This window comes from Cervus elaphus, chromosome 14 (genome assembly GCF_910594005.1).
Source record: "Cervus elaphus chromosome 14, mCerEla1.1, whole genome shotgun sequence".
Classification (NCBI taxonomy): Eukaryota; Metazoa; Chordata; class Mammalia; order Artiodactyla; family Cervidae; genus Cervus; species Cervus elaphus.
In genome coordinates, this window is record NC_057828.1 from 74,542,806 (window position 1) to 74,560,995 (window position 18,190).

At 45.4% G+C, this 18,190-nt stretch overlaps 1 protein-coding gene and 1 long non-coding RNA gene across 5 annotated transcripts in view; one reads left to right on the forward strand and one right to left on the reverse strand.

Moving 5' to 3' along the window:
- Window positions 1-5,981: 5,981 nt before the first annotated feature.
- The window catches only part of LOC122708276, a 70,761-nt gene continuing 58,552 nt past the window's right edge, over window positions 5,982-18,190 (forward strand). For both annotated transcript variants that reach the window (XR_006345085.1, XR_006345084.1), the window contains exons 1-2: window positions 5,982-6,906; window positions 8,617-8,740. This is a non-coding gene — a long non-coding RNA (uncharacterized LOC122708276). The remainder of the gene's footprint in view (window positions 6,907-8,616; window positions 8,741-18,190) is intronic.
- HSD11B1 (hydroxysteroid 11-beta dehydrogenase 1) overlaps window positions 14,157-18,190 on the reverse strand; it is a 60,932-nt gene continuing 56,898 nt past the window's right edge. For all 3 annotated transcript variants that reach the window (XM_043924534.1, XM_043924532.1, XM_043924533.1), the window contains exons 6-7: window positions 16,344-16,487; window positions 14,157-14,776 (exon numbers count right to left, since the gene is read on the reverse strand). In XM_043924534.1, coding sequence (XP_043780469.1) covers window positions 14,559-14,776; window positions 16,344-16,487 — 362 coding nt within the window. In that variant the 3' untranslated portion in view covers window positions 14,157-14,558. The remainder of the gene's footprint in view (window positions 14,777-16,343; window positions 16,488-18,190) is intronic.

Consider the following 18,190-nt stretch of genomic DNA (forward strand, 5'->3'; position numbering starts at 1 on the left):
TCCCTTGAAGGGGTAAACACAGGATAGGAAAACACTTTGCTTTACCCTTCACAACATCACATGAGAATGTATAGGACTATCAGATTGTATAATAGGGTTGGGGTAACAAAAGGGAATCCCAATTTTGAAAGAGAAAAATTTAAACTGTATGCTAATATGACTTTTCCCGTACTCCAAGAAACAGCACTGAGAAGTTAGCCCTCTACAGGGTCCCCCCATCGGAGCTACTAGTTCTAATCTTGTTCCCCACTTCCACCCTTCTGGAAGATCTCCTATTCATCTTTTGGGAAATGGCAACCTTGCCCATAAGAAGTTGTTCTTGCCTCAGAATTGCACCCTATGCACCCTCCGACATTTTCTTAGCAATGCATTCCTCAAGTCTAAGTTATTCATTTTAGAATAAGGTCATGGACATTCAACAGGATAGTACCTGGTGGGCTTGGCGGTCCACATTTTGCAGAAGGTGTCTGGGGTGTGTGGTGAGGGGAGTTTGGAACTGCACGTCCCGAGATCAGTCCTGTGGACATACTTGTCTGCTCGCATTCAAATTCTCCACAGTGCAGACTTTCCTCTTTAGTCTTCCAAGTGTATAGCTGGTAACTGTTTAATTAGATGTCCATATGGACATCCCAAGGACAAACATTCATTCTCAGAGATGATACAGTCTAAACTCATCAGGAGAAAATAAATATTTTCTTAACTCCTCCATTTGCAAGCTTTCCTCTCTTCGGTAGTTACAGCTTCATGTTCACGCAGGACAGAATTCTCAGTCCTCTTTGGTTGCTTTCTGTTATTGTTGATAGAGGACCTTTTTCTGCAATAAAACCTCCAAGTTATGCCGTAAGAAATGATCAGTACTGGCATGAGATTCGTCTATTGTATAGAGAATCTGAAAGGCGTAACCCTAAGACCCAACAAACTGCAGATTCATTCTTGTGGGTCCCAGCGCTGAGCAGGGAACAAGTTACTTTTCATCCAAGGCTCCAGAGAAGGACCATCTCACTGGCTTTGACCTAGAAGGGCCCAGACAGGATGCAGCTTCAAGCCTGGGGTAGGATATTGTGTGTGTGTGTGTGTGTGTGTGTGTGTGCGCGCGCGCGCGTGTGTTAGAATGGACAGATAGAAAAGCAAAGAGGAAGGTTGGCCAGAAAAGAAGGACCTCCCAGACACTAACCTCTGGACTAAAAGGAAAAATTGTGTTAATCTTTAGAGCAATTTCGTTTCTCCCTTTAGACTCCATTTCAGATTGTATCCCCTTGGGCCTGCCAGATTACAAAATAAGGCTTATACCTGAGTCAAATATCACCATGACTTGCCCCCTAGGCTGTCATTCCCCGTTCTGAACTTTAAAATGCACTGCTTTTTCTCAATTAAAAAGCACTGCCCTCCTCTCTCCAGGGGGAGTTGTCCAGTAACAAGACTCTGAGAACTCCTAGTTTATCACTGGAAAGTCACGTTACTTGTTTAAAAACAATCTACTTAACGTAAACTACTGAGCTACCTAAAGTCACTTAAGATAAAACAGAAATATGAAGCTCCTATTCCTTAAAACATGCTTTCACTTACTTTACTTCATTTCCATATTGTTTTTTTGCGATAGTCTAGGTCATCAGCACCAGTACCTTTGTCTTAAGCCAAGAATTCTGAGAGCCTCAGCAAGAGTAACCGCGTTCCCCAGTGCTGTAATTCCAGAGATGTTTGCTCTCTGGTAAAACTAGGTTATTTAATAGTGTTATTCTCTTTCTAAAACCAGCAATTTTCCTTCCTGGTTTAAACTGTCATTACTTTTTGGCTACAGCTTCAGTCAAACGATCCCAATTATTTTACAGGTGTTCTCACATTCCCAGCTATAATATGCTCCAAAGCCTTTTCTATAAACCTTACACATTTCTACCCTTGCCTTTCTGATCTGTTTTATACTCAGCACAATCTATCATCCATAACAATATTTGAGCTGATGCTATAAAACCACCCCAGACTGGTCTCACCAGAGTGCTGACATGTTAGGTTGCTGTCAGCTGTTCTGCAGAGAGCATTCCAAGAACCTGAAGACTAGTAATGAAGGCAACTTGGTGGAGAAAAGGGTCAGAAAGCATTCCGATTTCCTTTCATTTTCTTTTTTTTTTTTTTCAGTTTTATAAAAGTGGTAATCTGATAACCCTTAAAAGAAAGATCTCATCTTACCACCCAAACACAAATTCATTTTGTATTGTTCACATTCCCTTCTACTTTTGGCCTGTATGCACCCATCTTTTTTTTTTTTTTTAAACACATATTTTGTGTCGTGAATCTACAATTATGTGTTTGTTTTCCACTTGATACTGTATTAAAATTAGTTTTCATGTTTTTACCTTTTTTTCATACTTTTCCCTTTTCGCGTTGTCGCGATCTTTCATGATGTTATTTGTGCTCTACGATCTGTTTAATAATTTCCTTACTATTGAATGGTAGCCATGCCTCCCTAGCATTGCTCAGGGTAATGATTAACCACTGGTTAATACAATTTAATAGACATAAGGGAAGAAAAACATGAGTTATAATAATTTTCTGTAATTGCGATGATAAATTCAGAACTGGGATAACGTTCAACTTGGGAACAAGATTACTTCATGCATCACAGCTGACACCGCCCCTCCAGGGCTGTTGCTCACGCGGAAGCATTTTCCCTGAACGGCAGCCTGGGGTCAGAGAGCAGCAGACGTGCTCCCGGGTAGGGCTGCCTGAGGTGTCGGCCCGGCTTCCCCTTTACTGCCTGTTTCCGTGGAGTCAATCACTCAACCTCTTTACGTCTCAGCTTCCTCCTCTGTAAAATGCCTATAATGATGGGATTATTCAGGGATTACATGATCTAACACTTACATGCTGCTGCTGCTAAGTCGCTTCAGTCGTGTCCGGCTCTGTGCGACCCCATAGACGGCAGCCCCCAGGCTCCCCCGTCCCTGGGGTTCTCCAGGCAAGAACACTGCAGTGGGCTGCCATTTCCTTCTCCAAACACTCCAACACTTACATAGCACTCCATAAATGTTAGCTGTCACTACTGTTTTAGCCCTTGTGACCTATTGACGGATGCGATGAATCCTCACTTGTACCTGCAGTTGTATGAATATGAAGGAGTGTTTTAGTGAATTTTCATCTGATATAATTTCCAATTATATCTACCGGGAAAAATGTTTAAGACTATCAAAAGGTTAATCAGGCTAGTTAAACATTAAAAGGTTAATGTTTAAACTTTCAAAAGGTTAACTATCAAACTTCAAAAGGTTAATAAACACGTGACACCTGTCCATCCATGAAACAATGGCAAAAATTAAAATATGCAGCTTTTAAAAAAATTTATTTTTACCTGGAGGATAACTGCTTTACAGTGTTGTATTGATTTCTGCCTTGCAACGCCACGGATCGGTCATATGTTCACCTGTACCCCTTCCCTCTTGAGCCTCCCTCCCAACCCCCATCCCACCCCTCCAGATCATCACAGAACATCAGACTGAGTCCCCCAGTGTCACACAGCTGCTTCCCACTGGCTGTTTTACACGTGGCCGTGTAAAACCACGCAGACTCATTCATGTCAACTGACCGGGCTCTTTTAAGAATATGTGTTAGCCTAATCTACGTGGTGGAGAGGGACATGGCAACCCACTCCAGTATTCTTGCCTGGAGGATCCCATGGACGGAGGAGACTGGCGGGCTACCGTCCATGAGGTCGCAGAGAGTCGAACGGGACTGAGTGACTAACACTTTCATTTTTCAATCTGTGTGGAAGAAAAATATTTGAGGCATCTCACAGAGCTCCTCCAGAGAAGTGTCTGGTAGGCCATTTGCTGTCTATACTCTATTGAACCCAATCAAATGTGTTAATATTCATACAGTAGAATAATGCCTGAACGTAGTAAGTATATGGAAGTGTTTGCTAACACAGGAAGGAAGAAAATGTACCCCAAAGTGTTGATACTCTTAGTTTTGCTTGATGGGATTGATAAGTTGATTTATATGATTTATATGGATGAACTTAATTTTACCTATATGGAGATTTTGGTAATTTCTAACTTGCAGCTTTTACTACAGTGTTGCCAGTGAGCATCTTCATGCATGAATCTATGTGTTTTCTTCTTTTAAAATACTTCCTTGAGGATAACAATCTAGGAGTGGGTTTGCTCACGAAGAAGTGGCTTCATTCTGAGAAAGGTTTGCAGGAAGGGGGCAGGAGGGAGCAGAGCTAGGGTCCAGGCACTGCTGGAGATGGCAAAGTCAGGAGGGCTGCTGAGAGGCGGCGACCTTCCTACAGCGTGCCGGCTCAGTGCTGGGTGTTACCGAGGAGGAGAAACCAGAGGGGCGTGGTGAAAAGAGCAATGCTCTGGAACCTGAAGAAGTGACTTTTAGATCCATCTATACCTTCCTCCTGAAATGCAAAGTTGCTTTGTCTTTTTGGGTCTCGTTTCCTCTAAAATCTTTCCCAGTATTAGGTTCTGAGAGTCCTTTAGTTCTTAAATGTTAATTAGATACCTTTTACATGCCAAGATCTGTGTTGAGCAGGTAAAGAGTCCACTTGCAATGCAGGATACACAGGAGATGCAGGTTCCATCCCCGGGTTGGGAAGATTCCCTGGAGGAGGAGATGGCAACCCACTCCAGTATCCTTGCCTGGAAAATGCTATGGACAGAGGAGCCTGGCCGGCTACCATAGGGTTGCAAAACAGCCGGACACAACTGAGCGATTAAACACACAACGTAGCACAACAACATGCCAAGGTCTGTGTTCCGCACTAGGGACGCAGCAGCACCTTAAACACAGTAAGTCCCTTGGTGGGGTTACATGAGGCAATTAAAAAGGTAAATTTAGAGTTGATAAACTCAAGTGATAAACAAATACAGAAGCTTTTGGACGCATGGAAAATGGGTGGGAAAGCACCCATCCCAGCCTTGAGGGGTGGGCCCTGGAGGAAGTTGGGAAAGTTTTCCTAGAGGAGGTAATGGTTGAGCTGAGTCTTAAAGGGTGAGCAGGAGTTAAGCAGACTATGGGGAGACTGAAGTTCATTCTGGGCAGAAGAGATGGCCTGGGCATAGGCACAGTGGGTTAGCAGGGTGCCTTCAGAGAACCAACAGTTCTGTGCCCTTGGGGAATCAAAAGTCCAGCAGGCGACCCACGATGCGTCTGGGCAGGTGGCCAGGGTCCTTCCTTTAAAGAGTTTAGGTTTCCCTGGTGGCTCAGACGGTAAAGAATCTGTCTGCAGTGTGGGGAGACCTGGGTTCGATCCTTGGGTTGGGAAGATCCCCTGGAAGAGGAGGTGGCAACCCACTCCAGTATTCCTGCCTGGAGAATCCCCATGGACAGAGGAGCCTGGTGTGCTACAGTTCCATTTTAACCAAGGGTGGCTTTGGATATATGCCAGCCTCCGCTCGCAGCCAAGAATCTTGTCTTGATTCCCCCTTATATACCTTGACGTTTCTTTCCCCTGGAGGCTCAGAGCACCTTGCTTTTGAAGATGACCGCTAGCTGTCGCTATTGAACAGATCCGGCTGCCCACAGCTGAAGGCCAATGGTGTCCTAGGCTGCGGGGTTCCCGGTGGCCCCACCGGAGGCTGACTGCCACTCCGCCTCCTCTGGGTCTGTTCAATCGCCCTGAGAGCTGACGCACAAGTAAGGCATGAGGTGAGGAGTGGGGTTGCCCTTGAGCCGAACCTGGGCCCGAGCTGGGGGGAAGGAATCCTGGTGACGCGTGGTCCACCGCGCCCCTCACTCAGCCACTGGGTGGCGCTGCCGCCCCTGGCTGCAAAAAGAGAGGCGGGTGGAAAGGGTAAGTCTGGATTGGACTGCTTTGCTGCTTTGGGATGGGGGTAGCCTTTGCATCCACGTTGTTACCTGGAGTTCAGGGGCCACAGGCTGGTCAAGAACAGTGTGAGAGAGGTCCCAAAGCACCCCCCCCCACCCCCCCTCCGCAACAGTCCCAGGTCCGTCAACAATGCCATGTCTTGGGTCCTTCAGGCTTCCGTCCTGGCTGGCGTGTCTTTTGACTTGTCCCGTTTCCACCCTTTGGTTCCAGGTAGTGCCATGAGCCAATATGTGCTCCCCTTTGACTTCTGTTTCCTTTGCTTCCTTCCCAGAAACGCCCATCTCCCAAGCCTCCCCACTCAGCAGGTGCTCATTTAGTACCTTTCATTTTTTTTAGGAATCTGTTTTCCCTTCTCCTTTCTTGGCTGAGTGTATCCGCACCTTGTGTGTCCTGGGATCTGTGCAGACCAAGGTCTGCTTCTCCTGGCTCTTTTTTTTTTTTTTTGCCTGTGGGCATTGTAGTTCTAAGTCCTATTTCACCTTTTATTTAACATTTCTTTCTCTTTTTTCTCATCTGCCCCTTCTTTTCACATTTGCCCTGTCCTCATCCCTACCTCCCACCCCCATCTAAAAACTAGAGAATTTAGACATATTCTAACTAGGAAACTTGTGAGTCTGCCAACTGGAGAAGTTAATGAAGTTGAAGTCTAACAACTAGAAGGGGAGGATACAGCAGGGAAGGGGTGTCCTGACTTCCCCCGGCATCATTTGTGAACTGGCCACCCTCTGGGTGGGATGGAGACCCAGAGGTGCTGAGAGGCTGACACAGGCACGTGCTGGAGACATCGCGTGATGAGCACGGCTGTTTTTCTTTTCCCTTAATGTTGCAAGTTAGTTTGGTTCACATACCTCCCTTGAGAAATGAAGGGAAGCTCCTGGGACTTGATTAGCACATGTGTCCGCGTCCTCTGGGCTGGGCACTGATGAAGCAGAATGTGGGCTCTTGGCACGGTCCCTGGACAGCCGGTAGGGCCAGAAGGAGGGGTACGGGTTCTCCCCGACCTGTAACATCCTCAGAGAGGAACGGGAGCGCACTCTGAGCCTAGGCAAGGTTGTAACGCAGGTCCCAAAGGGCTGGTAAGTAGCCTAACGTATGCTGACTTCTTCCTCTCACACAACTTTATTTTTTTAAAAAATTTATTCTTGGCTGTGCTGAGGCCTCGCTGCTGGGCAGGCTGTCCTTGGCTGCAGCTCGCGGGAGCCCTTCTCTAGCTGTAGTCTGCGGGGTCTCACTGCTTGGCCTCTGTGGCCGCTGGAGCACAGGCTGTCGGGTGCGCGTCCTTCCGTAGTTCGGCACGTGGGCTCGGAGGTTGTGGTTCTCGGGCTCTAGGGCACACGCTCAGTAGTTGTGGCGCATGGGCTTAGTTGCTCTGTGGCGTGTGGAATCTTCCCGAAGCAGAGATCCAACCGCTTGTGTCTCCTGCATCGGCAGGTGGGCTGTTTACTGCCGAGCCACCGGGGAAGCCCTCTCACACAACTGTAGAACCGCAGTCTCCCGAGGGGAGTGTTGCAGGGACTACTGGGATGTTGGGAGAAAAATATTAGAATTTCTCTTTATTTTTTTTTTTTAATCTTGTCTTTTTAAGATTTCTATGTTTGCATATGTTTTGTGTTAGTAAATATAACATACATGCATTATATAAATGGGCTTCCCAGGTGGTGCCTGTGGTCAGGAACCCGTCTGCCAGTGCAGGAGACATAGGACACATGGGTTTCCCTGGGTCAGGAAGATCCCCTGGAGGAGGGCATGACAACCCACTCCAGTATTCTTACCTGGAGAGTCCCATGGACAGAGGAGAGGAGTCTGGTGGGCTACAGTCCTTAGGGTCGCAAAGAGTTGGACATGACCGAAGCGACTTAGCACACATATAGCCTTGCATACATTATATAAATAGTAGCTATATATCTATCAGACATATCTATGCCTAATCATGTTTTAATGATGAAGTGTGAGACACGAACTTTCAGAGACCACCGCTCTGGAGAATCTCTAGAGCTTGCTGTGGACTCTAGGGGAGGTCTGAGATGCTGGCCGAGAGCCACTCGGCCAAGAAGAAAGGACCACACAGTCCAGCCCGCGTGGACAGGCTTGGTGGCGAGGAAGGACTTACCTGCCCTTGAGAGGGAACTCTCCAGAAACAGTAGCTAGATGCCTGTCCTCCGTGGATGTGAGTCGCTGCCTGTGAGCCAGCCCAGGGCTCCCTGCTCCCTGTTGTGTAGGGCCTTTCCTTACATTCTTGACCAAGGACAAGGAGTCATAGTTAGGGCCCTGCAGACGGCCCGGCCTGTCACCGCGGCGGGGAGCCTGGCGTCTGAGGGGCTGTGTCCTTCTGCTCTGTATCTCAGACTTGCTTCTGAGGTGATTTACGTTTGTGATCTACACTTGTGCTTGCCTAACACAACCCCGTTTTTGTTTGAGGTGGACCTGTGCTTAGCTGAAAATTCCATTTCTCAGCCTCGCTTGAAGGAAGGGGTGGTCCCGAGACATAACTCTAGCCCATGAGATGCGAGCGGGAGCCCTGGCTGCAGCCTTCCCGTTGGCTCTTTATTAGGGTCAGGTTCGGCTGGTGCGTGCTTTTAGCCTCTCACATCTCTCTCTTTCTTTTTTTTTTGGCCTGAATCACAGAGTGATGCTGAAGGTGGAGCAACTGTCTTGGGAGGAGGATAGATAGTTGGAAATGCAGAAGCAGTCTGGCTCCTGGAGGGGCTGGTCTGCCCTTCCCAGACTTTTCGTTGTTTCTCCTTGATGTATCCACCATCTGGGGCTTTTTTTCTATTGCTCTCCAGGGAATGCAGTGCTAGGGAACATGAAAGTGGACTCAGAAGAGCTCGGACACTTGGGTTCAGGCCACGACTTCACGCAAGATGCTGACACCCGGAGACGTGAAGAATGTGGGTGTCCCCTGTCTCGGTGAGCTCTTGTTCCTTCTTCTTCTCCAGTAATGACAGAAACAAGCTGCTCTGTTTCTTTCAAGTCCTGGAAAGAGGAGGGAGGCACTGAGCTGGGCCTTTAAGAATAATTAATTCTGTCAGGAATGTGGAAAGTGAAGGTCAGCGTGGGTGCTGAAGCCTGCTGTGCACAGCTCTTCTAATACACATGCAGGAGTGTCAGCTGGTGGCTTCGGGTTGGCCATGGTGAGAGTGTCTGCATCGCTGAAGTAGGCAAATGTTACGTATCAGGCGTTCTTTCTTTCTTTCTTTTTTCTTTTCTGGAGAGTCAGTTGTTAAGCCTTTACCAACACTCCTTTGGAAAGACCAAAATTTAGTTTATTAACTACCTTAATATTGTCTCATAGCTTCTCTTGCTTTCCCCATGCCGTCTGATATGTGGTAAGTTGAGCAGAATTAAGAAGCAGCTGGTTTCTACTGAACACAGGCTGAAGTCTTCATGTCTTTGGGCCCAAGGTGAACCCTGAAAGTTCAGGCTGAAGGCAAAACTACTTTTATTCCAACTTTGGCTGTAAATTTGTCATCTGATCACGCCTTAGCTTGGTGTTCACCTCCTTTCTTCCTCATCAACCTCCTGCCCCCATCTTATTGACAATCTACAGAGCCTTAGCTCTTGTGAGCCTGGCTTCTTGCCCCATTTGTGCTGCCCACTGAAGCCCCCAATTCTGGGTCTGTAACAGCAGATCTTATGACCTTCCTTGTCTCTTGGAGCTGACAAAGGTGGCTGCACCCATATAGGTCCCATACCACATACTCTTCTTACGATGTGACATGACACTCGTCTGTCTAGCTGGGGGCCTGCCTGGTCTCCTTGAGGTGGGGTGGATCTTCGTAACTGTTCACTACCAGCTTATGGTTGGTCGTCATGGGTAATACAGCTTCCACCGGCTCTGTCTCTCAGGACACATGCTTTAGGAGCCCAGAGGCACCTTGTAAGAAGTCCGGGCAGCCCTGAAGCTGCTGTTCTCAGAGACCATGTGAAGAGGCCACGGAAAGCTGGGGACACCAAAGGAGCCCTCGGCTGTTCCAGGCTCCAGCTAGTCAGTCTTTCCAGTTCAGGCATAAGCCTCGTGTGTGATGGAGCCTCCAGATGGTTCTAGCTCCTGGCCCTTGAGCCAGCCCAGCTGTTCTGAGTGAAGCAGAAGTGAGCCGTCCTCTGGGAACCCTGCCCAGACTGAAGACTCATGAGTGAAAATGCTTCTGTGAGGAACCGGAGATGAAGGCTTCAACCTATATTTTTTTGGGGGGCACTCCTCAACCCATAACACTGCCATTACAAGAATCGTGGTCTGCTCCTCAGAGAGAAGCCATTCCTAATTTTGTCAGGTCTGAGAAGAGTGCTTCATGCAAGTTAGCCTCCTCATTCTATACACTCATACTCACACATACATGTGCACAAACCTCCCCATTATATATATATATATATATATATATATATATATATATATATATATTTATAGTTATATATATATATTTATAGTTATATATATATAATTTTAACATAAGTGCAATTATGTTATATGTATTTGTAAGCAACCCATTTTATACACTTAACTATGTCTGGAAGGTCCTTCCATGTGAGTACATATAAATCTACCTCATTTTTGTTATCGCTGATGTAGTGATTTCATAGTATTGACAGCCTGCATGCTCATTTGCTTCAGTTGTGTCCAACTCTTTGCGGCCCCATGAACTGTAGCTCACCAGGCTCCCCTATCCATGGGATTACCCAAGCAAGAATACTGGAGTGGGTTTCCATGCTCTCCTCCAGGGGACCTTCCTGACCCAGGGGTTGAACCCCCATCTCCTGAGTCTCCTGCATTGGCAGGGGGATTCTTTACCACTAAACCATCTGGGAAGCCCATTGACAGTCTATGGGTAGATATTAAAATTGTTTTTGGTGTTTTGGTTTGGGTTAGCCCTAACCACATATGTAATTTTTGGTGACTTAAAATTTTACTAACAGTTAGTACAGTAATTCCTTGTGGTAAAAGAATATTTTTGCTAAAAATATATTGCTGGGTGGTCTCCAGTTAGAGTCAGAATCCACTTTGCATGATAGATGGCAGGGCAGAAGGAGGGTGGGAGCTGAGCACTCTGGGGTCAGAGTTAGGGAAGAGGTAGAGCCAGGAGGAAGCACTTTGAAAGAGACCTGGCCTGGAGGGGCCTTTCGAGTTAAATGATGCCCTCCCATTGAATGTGAACCCAGCCTTCCTTCCCTCCTCTGAAACATTGGGAAAAGATGACCGTGTTCACTAATACATTCAGTGACAGTGGAATTGCTTTTGGAATCCACAAAAGAATGCTGAATTTTCATGTCATTGTGGTTGAAAAGTGAGCGATGAACCTCTGGGTTCCACATACAGTGTGAAAACAGTCATCCTTGCAGGTATATTTTTAAGCTTATTATGAACTGAGCTAAGCAGGCCAGGTCCTTTTATGTGGATCTCGTCTAATGATAAAAGCCGTTTTGCTGCTGGTTGCTATTATTGTACAGTCGCTCATCTGTGTCCGACTCTTTGTTGCCCCATGGACTGCAGCACATCAGGCTTCCCTGTCCATCACCATCTCCCGGAGTTTGCTCAAACCCATGTCCATTGAGTTGGTGGTGCCACCCAACCATCTCATCCTTTGTCATCCCATTCTCCTCCTGCCTTCAATCTTTCCCAGCATCAGGGTCTTTTCCAGTGAGTTGGCTCTTTGCATCAGGTGGCCAAAGAATTGGAGTTTCAGCTTCAGCATCAGTCCTTCTAATGAATATTCAGGGTTAATTTCCTTTAGGATCAACTAGTTTGATTTCCTTTCTGTCCAAGGACTCTCAAGAGTCTTTTCTAGCATCATAGTTCGAAGGCATCAATTCTTCAGTGCTTAGCTTTTTTTATTGTCCAGCTCTCACATCTATACATGACTACTGGAAAAACCATAGCTTTGACTATACGATCCTTTGTTGGCCAGATAATGTCTCTGCCTTTTAATATGCTGTCTAGGTTTGTCATTGCTTTTTTCCCCAAAGAGCAGCGTCTTGAATTTCATGGCTGCAGTCACCATTCACAGTGATTTTGGACTCCAAGAAAATGAAGTATTTTCTATCTCTGTTTCCATTGTTTCCCCATCTATTTGCATGAAGTAATGGGACTGGATGGCATGATCTTTGTTTTTTGAATGTTGAGTTTTAAGTCAACTTTTTCACTCTCCTCTTTCACCTTCATCAAGAAGCTCTTTAATTCCTTTTTGCTTTCTGCTGTAAGAGTGGTGTCATCTGCATGGCCCTTGGCTCTGGAGAGAGTGGGCAGATATTTGAGGGGCAGGAGACCCAGGTGAGGAGCAGGGGGAGGGCTCTTGAGAGGGTCCCTTGGGAAGGGCTCTCTGAAACAATACAGCCACTGTTTGGTGAGACAAAGAACTGAGTTTATTGCTTACTCAGGTGAAGAGAGGTACTACCTTGATGGAGACTTGCAGCCTTTCAGAATGTGAGGGCAAAACGGGGTGTTTATGAAGTGTTGGAGTCTGGTTTAATGTGGGCTCTCAGTGAGGTGGTTTGATTATTACTGGAGAAGGGTCATGATGCAAGCATTTCCGATCATGAAGACAGAGTTCTGACATGAGGATTCCAAAGAGTCTTGAAGAGTAATAGGCTTTTGATGCTGTCTATTGAAAAACTGAGCATTTTTAAATTGGCCTGTACCGTTTATCTTCCTGGACAGAAGTTGCTTGGAGTAGTAAAGTCATGCCGCTGAAGATGAAGGAATTGTAATGTCCAGGCTAGTGAAGACAGCAAATGATGAGCGTGCCAATGGCTTCAGATCTCAGACCTCATCTCTTTCTCTGTCTCTCTCTTTTTTTTAAGTTTATTCATTTATTTTTGGCTGTGCTGGATCTTTGATGTTTCTAGTTTCAGCGAGTGGGGACCACTGTCTAGTTGTGGTGCTCGGGCTTCTCACTGTGGTGGCTTCTCTTGTGAAGCGCAGGCTCTCGGCACACAGACTTCAGTAGATGTAGTAAATGTAGTTGCAGTGCTTGGGCTCAGTTGCCCCAGAGCATGTGGACTCTTCCCAGACCAGGGATTGAACTTGTGTCCCCTGCACTGGCAGATGGATTCTTCACCACTGGAGTACTGGGGAAGTCCACACCTAATTTCTGATATCATCCTTTTTGAATTCTGGGGAAAGCCTCGCATAGTAAGACGTTTAACCTCTACTCAAGAAAATTCTAAGTCTCGGTCAGATTTCTCCTGCTTCCTTTCCCTGGGCATAACTTAAGGAGGTCTTCTCTCTCAGAAAAGTCCAGTCATCTTCACCCTCCAGATCCAGCTCCTTGTCCATGTGGCTGGCAGCTCACTGGACTGCAATTTGTCCTGCTGCCCAGCAGTTTAGATTAAGAGGTCAGAAAAGGAAACTTACCCTACACCTCCAGGCCCATGTGTTGTGTCCCAGCATCACTTCCCATGGAAACCCTACATTTGGGAGTATGGAGTTTGTGCTGGATGTGTTCCATCTATCCCTCCAAAACACTCTCCATCCTTCCCCATCCTGCTGTGTGCCTGGGTATGCTGACTTGTATGGTTTATATCAATCTGCACCTTGCCCCTCTGTTCACTTAATTGAAAATACCTTCAGGGAATCAGAGGGAAGGTGTATTTATTTCTCCAGATCCCTCCTTTGTGGTCCTTGGTGGGCTGGTGGCATCCTTTAACTGAGTATCATAGCTATGGCACTCTGCAAGCATTTCTTACCCTCTGGGCTTTGGTAACAGTTCTTTCCTCTTGTCCTGATGACGGGCCTGGGGTTGGAAATAGCCAAAACTAACCTGAGATGCTACATTACCTCTGTGACTTCCCTATAACCTTGCCCACACTTTTGTAAAGAATCTCCTTTTCATTTGACTCTACTAGAATTATCCAGTTTTCCACTCTCACCTGTTGGAGGACCTGGCCAATATGGGGCTTTGTGGAGTTGTTAGTGTCCTCTTTGGTTGTAGTCAAGTGATACCTGGCAAGTGTTGGATAGATATTTGTTGAATGAATGAGTGACTAAATGTGCGAGTGAATGATTTGAACTCCAACCTCTCCTCGACAAACTTCTAATATTGAGTGTTCACATGTAAATTATAGATGCTTGATGCACTGTGAGTACATTGAATAGATGTAAGTTCTGTGGTTTCATAGAACCACAGGGGCCTCCACTTCTCTGGGTTTGCTCTGTTTATTCATGCTCAGATGTTCTCCTTTCCAGAGGAACAGTGTGAAATAATATAAAGAGCATCTGAAATATACAAAATGGTGAAGATGCTATGCTCACTGAATGAAGTAGGATGATTTCTTCAACTCAAAAGCAGATAAGAGGCTCATATCACAAAATAAGAAATGTACACTAAAAATCTCACATGTATAGGTTATGGTTTTTAATGGAATCATACTGAATGAACTGAAGTTAAAGCCATGAGGTATGAATTTACAAAGTTTATGTGACCTTTATCAGAATTAATATTGATTAAACATTATAGCCTTATTACCTTTGAGGTAAACTTGATGTAACTATCTTGTAATTATATCTATTGTTACTGTCAATTTTCACAATTGCTGGCTCATGGCATTCATTATAATCACCTTTCCACAAGTGTTAGAGGGTCTCCTTTAAATTGTGAGATGTGCCGTGTGATTTGCAGTCCCCTGGGGGCACTCATTTATCTCTCTGGGGAGATACCTTCATGATGGAGCTCGGATAAATTCCAGGCTGGATTGTTCCAAGCTCCCTTTATGATGCCCAGCTCTCAGGAAGTGCCTAGTTGTTTATAAATCTTTCCATATTATATCTCTTCAAGGAGAGAAATTCCATGATCTTCCTCCCTGGATTTCTCAGCAGGAGAGAAGTCAAGATGGAACTGTCATAATATACTTCATCTTGGCGCAGAGCTCCCCCTTTGATAATCTCCAGGGCACATTCTTCCTTTGGAGATGCTTGTGCAGTGTATATCCCAGCAGTTGCCTTCATGGCTGTGTCTGTGGAGCAAGAAGGGAAGAGTGTGGTTATCCAAGACAAGTAGTGTCTACATGATGGGAGGCCTGCAGACACCAGCAGCTTAGCTTTTAGGGGCTGTTGGCCAGTGCTTGTTTGGGCCCTGTCGGGAATACATGGAGAAGACTGGGTTTGTTGAGGGCCTATTGGGCAAAGAGAATCTTAGTGTTCATATGGACCCTGTCTTCCTGGATGGAAATTTGTGGGGGCAACTGGAGGTTACTAGTTGAGCGATTTGAATGAATCAGACTCCTCTCTTGGGTGTTTTGGTTGGAGTGAGGGAGTAATATTGGGGAGCAGAGTGAGGATAGAAGTCATATGATGGGAAGAGTCAATAAGCAAAATCAGAGTGAGGTGTGATAATGAGGACTGACTTGTAAAAGGAAGAGACAGACAGGAATCCAGGCCTTTGCTCCCTTGGCAACACAAACCACTTTCACTTGGAGGGAAACTATTGTTACCTGCTCTCTCCTCCTAGGATTTGTGTCCTTGTTGCCCAGCTTCTCTCTGTTTCTCCACCCCTTCTTGTTTCACTGTGTGTCTTTGTCTTTCTCTCTCTTTTGTTCTGTAACTACTACTCAATGTATTCAAACTTAAAAAAATTTTTTATTTGGCTGTGCAGAGTACAGGATCTTAGTTCTCTGATCAGGGATCGAACCCATGCCCCATGCAGTGAAAGTGTGGAGTCTTAACCACTGGACTGCCAGGGAAATCCCTTCAATAAAGTATGATTAAAGTTCTATCACATATTTTAGATAAACTTGCATTTGGACTTACAGAAAAGTTTTAAAAATTGTGCAAGGTCTTTCCTTACATCTTTCAATCAAAACATCATACATAACCATTATACAACTATCAACAATATATATGATAGAATTGGAACAATATTACTAACTAAACTGCAGACTTAATTTTTTCACTAATGTCCTTTGTATGTTCCAGGATCTTATCCAGGAGTACACTTAGCAGTAATTTTTTCTTGTTTTCCCTCCAATCTCTGACAGTTCCTTACTCTTGCCTTGTCTCTCATCGCCTTAACACTTTGGAAGTGTTCTGTTCAATGGATCTGTATAAAGCCCCCCAATTTGGTTTTTTTCCCCTGTTGTTCTCATGATTAGAATGAGATTATGTGTTTTCGACAAGAATACCCTCCAAATGATGCTGTGTCCCTCTCAGCGCAACGTATCAAAGTTGTGACATCTGTGACTTATTACTGATATGTTATTAAGGAAAACAAACTCATATTTAGTAATCCCACATAGGAAAGTAATGGCCATCGAGTTTCCATGAGGGACATATGGTGTTCAGAATAGGGTCAGGTGAGGAATGTGCTGTTACGCAACCCAGTTGGTGGTCAGAATGGAGAGAAGGGTCAAAGAGCAGTCAGAAGCTCCACAGGTGACAGAACACATCATTAAAAGGGGTCTAGTGCTGTCACTGGTTTTCAATGCTTGACACACGATGACGTCAGGGAGTTCAGCACCCTCTTACCCACCATAGTAAGACAGACAGTCCATCTGCAGGCCATTTATTCCAATTTCTTGACCTTACCTGTGTCGATGAGGCCAAGAATACAGAGGGTGATTGACACATTGACCTTGGTCGCCTCATATTCCATCCTGAGAGAGGAGAAGAACCCATCCAGAGCAAACTTGCTTGCAGAATAGCCAGCAATAAGTGGACAAGCTATTTTCCCTAAATGATACAGAAGTGGGTTAACATGGTCATCCATTGCAGCTCTGACAGAGCTGATCTGTGCTTTATCTGTAGCAGGCTTTGTAACCTCCATGAAGTACTTCTACCCTTAGTTTCTCTCTACTCCCCAAGGAGATTATCCTGCTGTGCTGAATTTCAAAAAGAAAGAAACATGATGGCATCAAAGAAACTCCCCTTGATGGACTGGGATATGGTGTAGAGTGGGCTGCAGGAAAACTTTCATTGAAAAGGGATTAGTTCAATTTTTAGTAAGGGTGATAAACAAGTAGGATTACAAAAGAGCCATGCAATTTCACACCTGATAACTCTTCCACCTTTGACCCGAGAGCGCTGGAAAGCAAGTGTTTGGCAAGAGTTCTCTACCAGCACAGAGACCTGTCACTGGTCTTTCTACGCAAGGGGAATGAAAACTCCTGTCTTTATTTTCTACTCCAAATCACCTTTCTTACTTTCATCAGCCTGGTTAATTATTAGTTAGTTCTCAGTATTTTGGAGGATACGTGGGCATATGTCCAATCAGTTCAGTTCAGTTCAGTTGCTCAGCCATGTCCAACTCTTTGTGACCCCATAGACTGCAGCATGCCAGGCCTCCCTGTCCATCCCCAACTCCTGGAGTTTACTGAAACTCATGTCCATTGAGTCAGTGATGCCATCCAACCATCTCATCCTCTGTCATCCCCTCTCCTCCTGCCTTCAGTCTTTCCCAGCATCAGGGTTTTTTCCAAGGAGTCAGTTCTTCCCATCAGGTGCCCAAAGCATTGGAGTGTCAGCTTCAGCATCAGTCCTTCCAATGAATATTCAGGACTGATTTCCTTTAGGATGGACTGGTTGGATCTCCTTTCAGTCCAAGGGACTCTCAAGAGTCTTCTCCAACACCACAGTTCAAAAACATCAATTCTTTGGCACTCAGCTTTCTTTATAGCCCAACTCTCACATCCATATGTGACTACTGAAAAAACCATAGCCTTGACTAGATGCACCTTTGTTGGCAAAGTAATGTCTCTGCTTTTTAATATGCTGTCTAGCTTGGTCATAACTTTTCTTCCAAGAGGAAAGTGTCTTTTAATTTCATGGCTGCAGTCACCATCTGCAGTGATTTGGGATCCCCCCAAAATAAGGTCTGACACTGTTTCCACTGTTTCTCCATCTATTTGCCATGAAGTGATGGGACTGGACGCCATAATCTTAGTTTTCTGAATGTTGAGCTTTAAGTCAACTTTTTCACTCTTGTCCTTCACTTTCACCAAGAGGCTCTGTAGTTCTTCTTCACTTTCTGCATAAGGGTGGTGTGATCTGCATATCTGAGGTTATTGCTATTTCTCCTGGCACTCTTGATTCCAGCTTGTGCTTCATCCAGCCCAGCGTTTCTCATGATGTACTCTGCATATAAGTTAAATAAGCAGGGTGACAATATACAGCCTTGTCATACTCCTTTCCCTATTTGGAATCAGTCTGTTGTTCCATGTCCAGTTCTAACTGTTGCTTCCTGACCTGCATACAGGTTTCTAGAGAGACAGGTAAGGTGGTCTGGTATTCCCATCTCTTTCAGAATTTTCCACAGTTTGTTGTGATCCACACAGTCAAAGGCTTTGGCATAGTCAATAAAGCAGAAATAGATGTTTTTCTGGAACTCTCTCACTTTTTTGGTGAGCCAACAGATGTTGGCAATTTGATCTCTGGTT